This window comes from Ruditapes philippinarum, unplaced genomic scaffold (genome assembly GCF_026571515.1).
Source record: "Ruditapes philippinarum isolate M1 unplaced genomic scaffold, ASM2657151v2 ctg3539_1_1_1_1, whole genome shotgun sequence".
In the NCBI taxonomy this organism is placed as follows: domain Eukaryota; kingdom Metazoa; phylum Mollusca; class Bivalvia; order Venerida; family Veneridae; genus Ruditapes; species Ruditapes philippinarum.
In genome coordinates, this window is record NW_026856521.1 from 58,283 (window position 1) to 71,478 (window position 13,196).

Consider the following 13,196-nt stretch of genomic DNA (forward strand, 5'->3'; position numbering starts at 1 on the left):
AAAAATGTCAAAATTATCTAACTAGATAACATGCGTTTGTGACTCTATCGGATTGCGCACATTTTATAAACAAACGCACAAAGTGATAGAATAAACTATGCAATTTTATGCAAAATTTAAGTATACACACAATATCCATAAAGAGTTCCTATTATACGTAAATTCTAATTATTCGTATAGTCCAAAAACAAGTTGCCCCTTGTAACAAACATCATCGAATTGGACGAACTACAAAGCTACAAAGATATCTCTTTCACATAATGACTTATTAATGCACACTGTAATCAATTTTAGAAACATTTTTTCATACGAAACACATCCGCAAATGAAAGTGTGAAATGCTTATATAGAAAAAACAATTTAACAGACAACATCAAATTGTTCTTATTATCTTTTATAATCTAAATCTGCTTTCGGCCGTTATACGTTATAACCTCATTTTATATCAAACAAGGGAAAATACTCTTTTAGTATGAATCCATTATTGTAATCTGTGTTATATTATATTATGAGGAAAGAAAACGTAAAATATCGCTACAAAATACAAAAGGACTCTTCAATGTGTAAATTAGTATCACAGTAGTCCCATGCTCTTTTAAACTTTTTCGACTGAAAAAAGTACTTAAACAAAAGCGACTCTCGATATATAAAAATATTTCAACTGAGAAATAAAAAGCAATTACATGGTTCAAGAAAATAAATAGCATGTGCTTTACAACAAAAATAAAGTATACTTTGCATAAGATTGACATCTTTGAACTGGGCCCATATGTATTATATAACATAGGTATGTGACTGTTTAACTCTTAATTTACTGTTGTCCTAGCTGGATGTATCTTTATCCACTGTTTAAATAGCAGCAGACAAATATACCACTGCGCAGCATTTTGCGCAGGTATGTGACGTAACGACTCCTTGTAATATGCAGCTGCTAAACTGTAGTCCTCGATGTATTCTGACCACAGACCAAGGAAATTTAAGACAATTTCCATATGATAGACATCAGGAGAACCAAGATAAACACCTATATATTCGATGGTACTATATAATACTGTGTTGAGGAACCCAAAATATACCTTTGCGTCTACGGCAGCCCATTTCCGGTAAGGCGGCATTGAGTTTGCATTTGTTACAAAGGAAGCAGTTGCCGACCTATACATCTCGTATCTCATCGCAAGTGGCGTGATCAGAGATTCTGTGTGTAGGAATGTTACACAGGTACAAACGTGTTCCATTATTTTCCCTTTCCTACTCATCCGGGGAGAATTATGACCGACGCCACTGGAATGCAAAAGTATGCATGGACATACCGCTTGCGAGTTCATTCTGTCAGATATTTCGATCTCTAACATCATCTTCCTAGCACTTGTCAAGTGGTTCAATGCAATTAAAGATGTTATGAATTTCATTTTACTTGACAATGCATCAGACTGCATTCCTCTTTGGAAGTATATAGTCGCAGCACATAGATACCAGTCTCTCTCAACCGTGTTTTCAGTCTTCAAAGCCAGACATACTAAATGAGAAGCAAGACTTGTTGAAATGTATTGGTAGGCAACATTTGCTACAAGACTGTTTGTCACATGCTCGATTCCTGAAATGTGTGTTTCCAAAAAGTTCAAAATTCTGTAGTGGTTTTCTACTGCAGAGGTTTCATTTGAACTTCTCTTAACAATCCATTCCAACAGGAAATCTTTATATACAGCTATCTGTGCACAACTTTCATAATTGATCAACAAGTGCATTTGTTTCCTTTCCCCTCTGTTTGCCGGTATTTGAGTTTGCTTTTCCGAACCTTCTGCATTTATATTTAATAGATTACCCTCTGTTATACTAGAAATGCTTTCGTATGGATTACTACAAATCCGAAGAAGTATTTCATCAGCACGACATCTATCTTCAGGATTCAATGCACCAGCTATAAGATTTTCTTTCAGGATAAAGAAATGTGGTAAGAAGTCTGCACGAAGAAATTGACGAGTTTTGGTAAGACATCCGACCAGGCATATGATAAGTGTTGCAGTATTCCAGAGATCCGGCCAAGTATTGGAAACCATGTGAAAGAAAATATTCTTTATCATATATGAGGTCAATGATCCTGAAATATGGGGATTTAAAAAGTTCCTTATGATTGTCCGGAAAAGAAAAAATACTCTTTTCTGGTGGATATTCAATGAGTTCATAAGAAACCTTTCCACATATGCTGTAGATACACGCCATTCCATTTTCTCATCACGGTAATCAGTACTATCATGAGGTACCATTAACAGAGGCTTACTCAGTAAATGTTCGCCAGAGGTATCGAATGCCCATGCAATGGCACGCTGTTGCAATGATCTTTTCAATTCAATAGGCCAGGAAGGCATCCGTAATGCAAACACGGTAGCAGCACCAAATCCGCAATGTACATTGGCTGTTGATTCCTTGCGTCTATTCAGCGATTCAGCCGCACAGATTAGAGAACTTTCATCTGATATATCTTTAAACATTTCATCTGTCAATGGTAAGTGCATGAAACCAGGCCTTGTATTTTCAGCAAGAATGATAGTCCTGATTGTACTTGGTTGCTCTAAGGAAAACGCGTTTTGTATCACGGTATACTCATCAAGAATGACCATGGTATCTAGGTGTTCACACTTGACTTTTGTACCTTCAGCTTCACTACCAAAATGGATGACATTCACGCGTCTCTTTGATAGCTTTGCCATCTGGTTCATAATACTTTCTGATATTTGTATCATTTCCTGTTGGGATTCAAAAACCTCTTGATTTAAACCAAATTTCTCTAATACTGTTGACAAGAGAACAGAATGTTCAAACTCATACTTCATTCTAGAAACCAGCTTATCTGGAAATAGAAAGTGAATTTTATGAATTTAACCAAAAATCATGTTTAAAAGTCATATAATTTGAAAATATTCCATAAGGATTAAATTGGAATACAGAATCGCGCTCTTATTATTATTGAGACACATTTTGAATGTTAATAATCGTAAAAGCTTTAAACAGTATCTAAATGCACGTCGTGTCAAAAATTAAAACCTACATTTACATTTCATATATCAACTGGAATAAAACGTTAACTCCATAAAATTATGGATGGATTGTGAAAACAATCTTAAATATGGTTGTTAATGCAGAACTGGTGTCAACTTAAAAAGTTTTTTATCAAGACTATCAAGTATCAACTATTAAGTTGAAAGAAACAGAATCCCCAAAGAACGCCCAAAACGAAATAAACTGAATAATTTGCAGACTGGGTTTGGCTTGGCCTGTACATGGACGGTAGTGATAAATGCAAGCCACTGTCTACGTCCCCAAGCACGTGCTTAAGCAGAATTACAAATGAAAATAGTGAGGTTTTGAATTTTGAAACATTCGCCGTCGTATTGATACGGCAAGTATCATTGACCCTTTAATGAAACATGTTTCTGACACTCAATTAAAAGATTACGGAACGGAACAAAATGGAGTTTTGGAAGGGGATCAGAACAGAATTTATTGATGAAGCCACCAGCTCATAACATATACATTTATAACATTTAAAACGATACATCTTATGTGGATACAATCACATAAATACATTAAAACAATTCTCACACATTACATTACTGAAGATAAGATCAGGCATATCACAAATAAAGCGTCAGAAGACATGAACCATAAAAGTAGAGAAAAGTAGAGAAATATGAGTCTGGATTTACCTTGCTGAGCCGGTTCAGAAGGCTCTCCTTCAGAAACAGGCACAGTGGTACAGAGGGTTGAATCCTGACAAAAGACATACATATATAATATATCATGCATGACTCATTTGATAACATATCTTAAGACTTTATTAAATTACAACTATGGTTCACATGACATCATGCTATGTCACAGCATTTTGTTTCTTACAAAAAAACGGAATGTTCAGAACTCTTTCATATTACAGAAAAGATATAAGAATACTGAGAGATCGTTGTTTTGTTATCATCGAAAGAAGTAAAGGTGACGTCTACTTTCCTAATAATACGTTAAAAATATGGATCTGTAATAAAAACAACTACTACTAACTGATGCTTTATAGACTACAGTCTATTGATTTAAAGAAAGATAAAGTGCTGCTTACCAAATGTGTCCTGTTTTGTGCGGAATCAGACGATTCACCAAATCTAGACGTCATACACATAATATTACTGTAAAAGTTGTCTGCTATCGCGCAATCTAAAAATATTACAGTCCGAAAAAATAAAATTGATAAAAATAAAAATGATTAAAATTTAAATGAAAAAGAATGTTCCTTAGTATCTATGCAAATATTTGGAGATGTCTTTAGGGGAAAACAAGCAGCTTAATATGTAGCCTGTTTATCCGTTTGATCCGTTTGTATATTGATTAAGTTTTATTTTTTACATTTTATTTAATAGCTCATGTGTGAAACATCAAAATGTATCAAACATTAAAACAATATTTATCAATGATATAAGTGCAGCTATTCTTTTTGACGGTAGTCATCTCAATAACAATACTAAATAGTCACGAGAAGTTTGATTCAAGGGAAATAACTTTTCAAGAGCCAATATTAAGTATGAAATAGCCATTGAACATACCAGTGACATGTATCATTTCGCTTGGTATATTCTGCGTTACGTCAGTTTCTGCTGTAATAGGACTAACATTTCTTGCTAGGTTAGCAGTAACGTTATCAGAGAGTGGAATCTCTTCTACCAAGCCTTGTGGCTTTTCGTTGGCTTCTTTAGCTGAAATATTTGAAATACTAAAAATCTGATTGCAAAACAAACGTTGGAAATAAAAGTAATTGAATAACAAATTATATTTATTTATCATACTGACATTATACAACTGCCCATAAACCACAAATATAATTGTAAATACAAATCAGAGAATTGTTTCAGATAGTGAATCAAAGTACTTATCTAAATGATGAAGACCGTTTCTCTTTAAAAGAGATAATAATGTGATGGACATTATTCGAAAACATTTTTTCATATTAATATGGCTTCTAATAATTGTAGTAAATTTTCATCTAAACACACTTTTATAACCCTCTAAATTCGGTTCCTCTAATTGCTTTTCTGCTTCAGTTTTATCTATGTTAGCACCAGCTACAATTTCTTCTATTTCTTCAACCCTTGACGACTCAATATCATCTCCAGACTGTCTGATATCTACAACAAAAGAAAAACCAAAAGATACAAAATTTCAGAAAATCTCAAAGGACAAGTTCTCTAAAAATGTATGCGTGCATAAAGCAAAACGGCAATGGATTAACTTAAAATATTTTGTAATGTTCACGTGTATATAAGTGGCTATTGTTCTGATAAACATGTTAACTTTTTGAAATAGGGTTTCAATTTGAATTATTTGCTTTTACATAATGCAGATTTTGCTACATTTATTTGTCAATATGACTATGATGTTATTCTTATGCTTATATATTTGTACTGATATGTTCGTACTGACAATTGGAGATGCATTGGTATTATAATATTTTCACAGTCGTCGTAACTTATGTTTGATGTTGATATTAACAGTAGTATTATAATATTATTGTATAAACATGCAGTAAGACCATAATTAACTAACCTCTTGTATCAAAACCCATTTCCGTTATTTCATCTCTTACGCCTTCAGATATGGTTTCATCAAATAGAGTAGTCTTCCTTGTTCCTGGTTGCACAGCAACAATTTCCACACCTCCTCTTCTCGGTACTTTGTAGGAAAAAAACATCCCACATTTTTACCATTATCTTTGAGCATTAAGTATACACTATTTGGTTTAAACATATTTATTCGATATATTTACATTATGTATGATGAACAATATTTACACAATACATTTTGTGATATTGGAGAAAACTCTGAAAGCAGCACGCCTCCAAATTCATGTTAATTTTCATGAAAATTTTAGAAATGTATTTGAAAGTTAAATATTGTGATGTGAACAAAAGTAGTAGTTTACTTATAACAATCGGCACTTACAATCCAAGAAAATAACCAAAAAGTGTTCAACATATGCAAAAACTATATGCCCTTACTACGTAAGTAACGCAGTAGAAATATGGTGATAACATACTGCAAAAACAGTCTTAAACCGCACATAACATGTAAAATATAACTTGGATCTTAAATGTTTTTACCTTTCACAAAGTTTTAGAACATTTTTCTCAATATTGAATTTCTTGAAATATTTTGGCTCATCTGGAGGCGTGCAGCTTGAAAACTTATGAGTGTCCTCTCGCATATACACTATTTGACACATTGGACATGTCTACCAACATTTTACCTTGACATTTAAAAATCAGTAGCTAATCTACAAATTTGATCTTTGAGAAATAAACTTTACTTATTGAAAACTATGTTTTGAACCATCATTTGTTATGATATGCTTATCAAAATCTGAATTATAATGCTAACAAATACCTACCTGTCGCCCTTTCTGTATTAGCTGCATTAGAAGTATCTTCAACTTTGTCCCCAGATTCTTGTGTCCCGTGGTTTGTTTCTTGTTCATCTGCATTTCAAACATATTGGGGAAAAAATGATACAATTATAAACGATAACATAACGATAATGCTAATACCACTGAAATATGTTGAAACCCTCAAGAACATTTATTAGATATATCTAAATATTTCAGTAGGCAAGACTCGGCTCAGTTATTATCCAGCATTTTTCCTTTTTCTGTATTGTTTTAACTTATTTCAAGTAGTACAGTGCATACTTTCTGGAAAAATTCTAAACTTTTTAAAAAAGGGCGTCCAAAAATGAAATATGACTTTGTAATTGAACTTTTGGAATCGAAGATCGAAGTGAAAACGTAAAATCAGCCGCGTCACGACAAAATCAGTATAGTGCGTTTGCGACCAGCATGGATCCAGACCAGCCTGCACATCCGCGCAGTCTGATCAGGATCAATGTTGTTCGCTACCAGTTTCTCTTCTTGTAATAGAGTTGGTAAGCGAACAGCATGGATCTTGATCAGACTGCGCGGATGCGCAGGCTGGTCTGGATTCATGCTGATCGCAAACGCACTATGTTGGTTTTGTCGTGACGCGGCTCAAATCAAGTGCATGTACCTTCTTGATTTATATTTTGGTCTTCTATCCCTGGAGATGTCTGTTTAACTAAAATAATACATTAAAACAATTTATATACAGTACATATTAACATATAGTAGAATGAGCAAGTACTTTTTTATCTGATTAAGATAACGTAAATACAAAAGGAAAGCAATAACATTTACAGAACAAAAACTTGGCATGATAAACACAATACAATTAAATGTGTAAAATATCTAATTTTACCAACAATTGCTTGATCACAATTCCATCTCTTAAATTCGAAATTTAACGATGAAATTTATAAAGAGACACTTACTAGTATGAAAATTTGGGAGACAAATATTAAATGAACGCGTCAAATATGAATCATCGTTATTTAGACTATAAATGCTGATTAAAGGAAGATGTGAGAAAAACAATAACAACTAAAAACAATGAACTTGAAATATTCCTCTCAAATTTAGATTTTTAAAAGCAAATATATATAAAGAAATGCGAATATGTGTTTTAAAGCTAATATAATCGTTCGTTAATATCTTACTAGCTTCTTCAAGAGCTTCTTTAAATTTCGGAACATCAACTGAAGCTGTGATTGATATTTTAGATCCGACATATTCGGATAATAACTCGGCAATTTGGTTGAATTGGTTTTGTGCTCCACCACCATTAAATACGTCCCAAATGTTGACTAGTCCTTGTAAGTCGTTCACCCGCATAGACAGGCGTATGGACCTTGAGTATTCAATGTTTTCTGTTTCTGTGAACATTAACTGTTAGTTGTAATACGAGAAAAAAAACGCGTTTTTAATCCGAGTTTGTAAAGACATACAATTTCTTTTATACATGTAATATAATTTACATTTTCAGGACGATTTGATGTTTTTGTCGTATACATATTTAAAGATTGAAATAATTATTTTAGATCAACACTGAAATAGAAACCAATTTACTTTTACAAGTTAAATATACATAATCAGTTCAATGAAACAAACGCTTTTCTTTAGCTCTCGACGTTAAGTCTTCTTCAAAAAAACAAATCTTTTTTTTCTTATTAAATATACAAAGCAATTATCCAAAACGCTTTAATTGAATTCTGCTTAATATTATCACATACGAAAACAAGACTTTGTGATACATACTTATAGCTTCAAAGAGACTTTTCATGTTCTCATCGTCGAAATTGCAAGTAAGGGACAGTCTGTTTTCAGTGCCAAAATGTTTCCTCAGGACAGATGCTACGACTTCAAGACGTTCTAAACATTGTAAACTTTCAAAATAGCCAATGACATCCAACAGAATACGATAACTTTTACATTCTATTCGAAAGATTGCGCCTTTTCCTTTTTCATATTTAGCGAAAACTTTGCAAATCGTTTTCACTTCTTCAAATATTTCTTCAAGAGCTTTCTTCACTTTATGAAATTCACTTTGACCATCTTCTTCTGTACTTGTAAAATGTTCGGACACATCATCAAGCGCTGTTTCGACGCTCTCCAACAACTCCTTATTCCTGCTATGAGGCTGGATTACGAACTCAATGACTTAAATGTTGAGAAGAAAGATAGTTGGCATGCTCTAAGTTACAAAACAATGCAGAACAGAAAGGTATATAGTAATAATGAATAAATTATTTCATTATTCACTTAAATAAATGCTTTGTCAAAAGAAAGCAAATTTTATGAAAAGAGGTCAATTTTAAATATAATCAATATTAACGATGAGGCTCCAGTGAAGAGATCTATCATTCTGCTTACATATGGCAGCAAAAATAATTTTTCACGTTGAGAAATTACCACATTTCTTATAATCAAATGTATCAAATCAATTAAATTAGGCAGAACAAATGTTTTTTCATTGTTTTCTTTTATTCTACCTTTGGGTTCCTTCATTTCTCTGCCGTTATCTTCCGCCTTTCTTACGATACCAATTATATCATCAACTATAGATTTAGTCTCCTCCTTCAACCGCTGAGCAACGTTTTCGAAGGCATCATCTGCCTCACACATTTCGTGCAGACGATCAAGTGTGGATGGCATATGAATCGGTTCATCTACATATCTGTAATAGGATATAATTTGTTATCATTGGGAAGAAGGGTTTGTTCTTTAAACATTATGTTACTTATTTTTAGCAATTTAGATTAACCAAATACATGATTTCCATGTCAAATTTGGTAAAATAAAATATCAAAAAGGTAAATACTAATCTTAAGATCATACCAATATTGCAAAGTAAAAAATACCAAAATTGCACAGTAATAAGGTAATCACTAATCAGTTACAGCTATTGAAGATTGAATCATGGAAAACCAAAATCGTTTATTTGATTATTAACAGATTAAGGTACCAAATATCTTGCAAATTCATAAAAATAAAGTTTCTCATCGGATCGCAAAAAGAACTTTAAATAAATTGATAAGCAAACAACTTGTTTTGAAAAATGAAAACATATACCTGCTGACGATTTCCTGACATTTCACAACAAGAGCAGAATCCAGGCCTTGTGATAAAGTATCTAAAGCTTCTTCTAGCTGGTCTCTTAGATCCTCGAAAGTTTCTTCATCTAGAGAGACATCCTCTACATGTGCCAACAACTCTTCTCGGACATTCCGTATCACCAACAGTTCCCGCTTTTCTCTTGGGGTCAAGGTCGTGCGGAATAATTCTAATATAACGCCTATAGAAAAAAAGTTAGCATGCTATCAGGCCACCATCTTAAAATCACGATATATCAGAATTTAAGACCTAATCTTAGCATAGTCAAGTCTAGTAATTACTTTTTCTATTTTCAATCTAGCATATTGGATGTATTAGCATGTATATCTAGAAGTCATTTCATTAAAACCAATATCTTGCTCTATAAGATGCAGTTGGAATGTTTATTGTTATGGACAACTATAGTACAGTATTTCATGTGGGACAAGAGATATAAATCATTTTAACTTTGTATTTCTTTCATTATAATTATGAATAATGATTGTTATCTAGCTCTTATTTGAATGTTATTCACATAATGATCTAAACAAGTGACGTGTCCCTATAAGGGATACTTTCCGCGAATATTTCACACATTTATCAATCGATTCATATATTTCTATCATGTATATATTCATTTAAAATTGGGTTATATTTTTGAGTAGATTTATTGTTTTAAATGACAAATTTCTAAATAAAATGTAAATTTCTAATAAATAAAATAGGTATAACAGCAAATTTAATGTTATGTATAGTTTCCAACTTAATACTTCCTAAAACATAATTACAAGCATTTAAAAGTCTTAAATCTCTTATCTTGTCGCCGGAAAAAACAAACCTCGGTCGTTTATTGTGCTCAAAGCATATTCAATACATAAAACAAACGCTTCAGGGCATGTGGTGACCACATACTTACATAGACTCTTTGTTATCCGTTATCTGTAAACGTAAATATTTCATATACATTTCTTAGGTTGCATCCTAAGTTACATAGATTTAATTGTTAAGTCATTTTAAATGACATACCTGTTAGCAAAACTACATTCCAGTCCTCTGTAAAAGCTAATCCTATATCATTCATTTGTTCCTGGGTAAACCTTCGTTTCAGTTGTTCTGCGTGGTCCTTCAGAAAATCCTTCAAATTACCCTCCTTTTTCTTCGTCTCTCTTTTCAAAAGTTCTCGTGCAATAAATGTTCCACCTTCCATAAGAAGGGATATAATCCTTGTATAGTTTTCATGACGTCCTCTCTCCATATTAAATTCGTAGTGACATGGACTTACTTCATTTCTTCCTTTCGCATTTCACCTAATAATTTATAATGGAAACAGACAAACTTATAAGTAAGCTATAACTTACATTACGAACTGTCAAGTTACATAACGAAAACACTCTTCACATACATGTATAGTAAATATTACAATGCTTATACGCACGTATGGCAAATCAATATTTCAAGATAATTAGATTAAGATTTTAATTGCTCAATCAGGACATAATAATAATAATAATAGTGTTACGATGTAGTTTTAGCAATGCACCTGGTTTAGGTTTGATTTAATATGAGAAATGAGGCTATTATTAATTGCTATAAATCTGTTGGGGCTAGACTGTGAATCAGTCTGGGAGATTTTAGTAGAGCTAGTTTCAGTATATGCATTTTTGAGAGTTTTATTCTCAGTGACTAATCAACCAGATGCGAGAATGAAAACTCTGTAAATTTAATTATCAATTGCAGACTAGAAATTTAAAAAAACATTTTCAACAAATAAATGATGAAATGAAATTAAAATCAGTTATTGAGTATTTTATACAAATATGTCGAATTACGGAAGTATTTAACTTACTTTCATTTCAGATGTAAAATAGCATTCACAAGCAAAATATTATCCGTCTTATAAATACTGACACCCATGAAACATTTTTAAGTTGCATGTGTGTTTAATCATATTGAGGTTGTGTACATATTTTATCTAATGCATACACATGTACTTGAGTTTAAATATAGGTTATTCACTTGTTTATGAGGATTAGATCTACTACTTTCGCTTTGAAATGTTCAATTCAAATCATTAAAACTCCTTTTTAAATATAAATGTAAAATTGTAAAATAATCGATGATAACATAAAAATGCTACATCAATGGACATCGCTATACTGCTAAATAAACAATCTACTTTCGTTTTCAAATTGTTTAAATTTTGATATTACATAACACTTACGATATAAAATGTAAATAGATTAAATGATATTCATATAATTAAATACTGCTTACCATTTCACAATGTTGATGTTGCAATCAATATATTTAAACGGATCACATTTAAATTCTTGTTTCGATTTCGATACTACGCAGCAGACAAATATATGGCCGACATATTGGTATTGTGCTCGTTGTCGGTAGTCACGTGAGCGCGATCAATCGGGTGTATCTCCTTTTAGTTGTTTTTCATTCAGGGGCGTACAGGTAGAGCGTTACGCACTTACGCACTTGCTTAACATTGATTCAGGAAAACAAAAATTCAAATGTACAAAAAACGGTAAGAAAACTAAAGGGTATGGACGAGGGTGATGTTTGAGCGTTTAAGGCATGATTCCAAAATTTATTTACCTCCAATCATATAATTGATTCTAATATAAATATAGCTCTTCGAAGTATTTAAGTATAGTAAGTTTCAGATCTTTTAAACTATTATGACTTTATAGAGTGAATAATATTCGTAAGTTAACTCCTTAGTGTAAATGTTTTGAACTTGAGCATAGCGGTAGGTCCCCTTAGTATAAAAAGTTATATAGCGCGTACTTTCAAACTGGCGAGCGATAAATGTTGTGTCCCTCCTTTTGGAGATGTTTTTATGAAGCAATCACTTCACGCTTATGAAAAGATTCAACATTTAAACGCCAAGATGGACTCTGTCATCATTAGGCATTTCGGAGAAAGTTAAGAGGTTCTATTTGACCTTTTGTGATTGATAAACTAGAGAAGGGACAAACCTACTAATGTTTAGACCTACTTAATTATTTCTTGCATGTAGCGTTAGTTAGGAGCCGATTTTAATTAGATTGGATTAGAGCTTGTTGTATGTGTACTGCACTTTGTTTTAGATCTATCTATACTGATTCGTCGGTGGTTCTACACGGTTTTATTGTTTATATTTCTATTTCTGTCGGTTTGCAAGATTTTCATATGGTCTGTTCAATGGAAGATGTGTAATTTTGTGTTAATGTTTATAAAGCAGTTAATTGGTCGTTATGCATTGCTCTTTTCTTGAAAACACTTTCCTCACCAGAAGGCATGAAACTTTAATATTATGATACATTTATTACATTCCATGAAAACGTTTAAAAATATAAAATATCTGATGACATGTTTGTTCATTTTATATAACACCTTATGTGCAGTAAGCATAAAAAGTTTTCACAAGAGTAAGTATGCAATCGTACCTATATTACATTCGAATGTATGTAATGTTTTTCTTGTTATCATTTAATCCCTTCGATTTACAGCTAAAAACAAATTCGGAGGCAAGAATTCCTTCCGATTTCTATTATGTAAAGTCATATATTGGTTTCCCAATGTCCGAAAATCAAATCTGTTTATAAATGTAGTTTTCCGTAGTTTTTTTCCGATAAATTAATTTTTGATTCAATTTTGTTTG

At 32.3% G+C, this 13,196-nt stretch overlaps 1 protein-coding gene across 1 annotated transcript; it reads right to left on the reverse strand.

The window, feature by feature from the left end:
* Positions 1 to 247: 247 nt before the first annotated feature.
* On the reverse strand, positions 248 to 11,948 carry LOC132746875 (uncharacterized). Its single transcript, XM_060736150.1, has 14 exons — positions 11,813 to 11,948; positions 10,565 to 10,845; positions 9,518 to 9,740; positions 8,938 to 9,122; positions 8,204 to 8,605; positions 7,606 to 7,821; positions 7,080 to 7,127; positions 6,428 to 6,514; positions 5,587 to 5,712; positions 5,037 to 5,168; positions 4,590 to 4,739; positions 4,109 to 4,203; positions 3,705 to 3,768; positions 248 to 2,848 (listed from the first exon to the last, which is right to left on the reverse strand). Exons 2-14 carry the CDS (start codon positions 10,791 to 10,793, stop codon positions 807 to 809), a joined length of 3,999 nt encoding a protein of 1,332 aa, XP_060592133.1. The 5' UTR covers positions 10,794 to 10,845; positions 11,813 to 11,948; the 3' UTR covers positions 248 to 806.
* Positions 11,949 to 13,196: the final 1,248 nt, after the last annotated feature.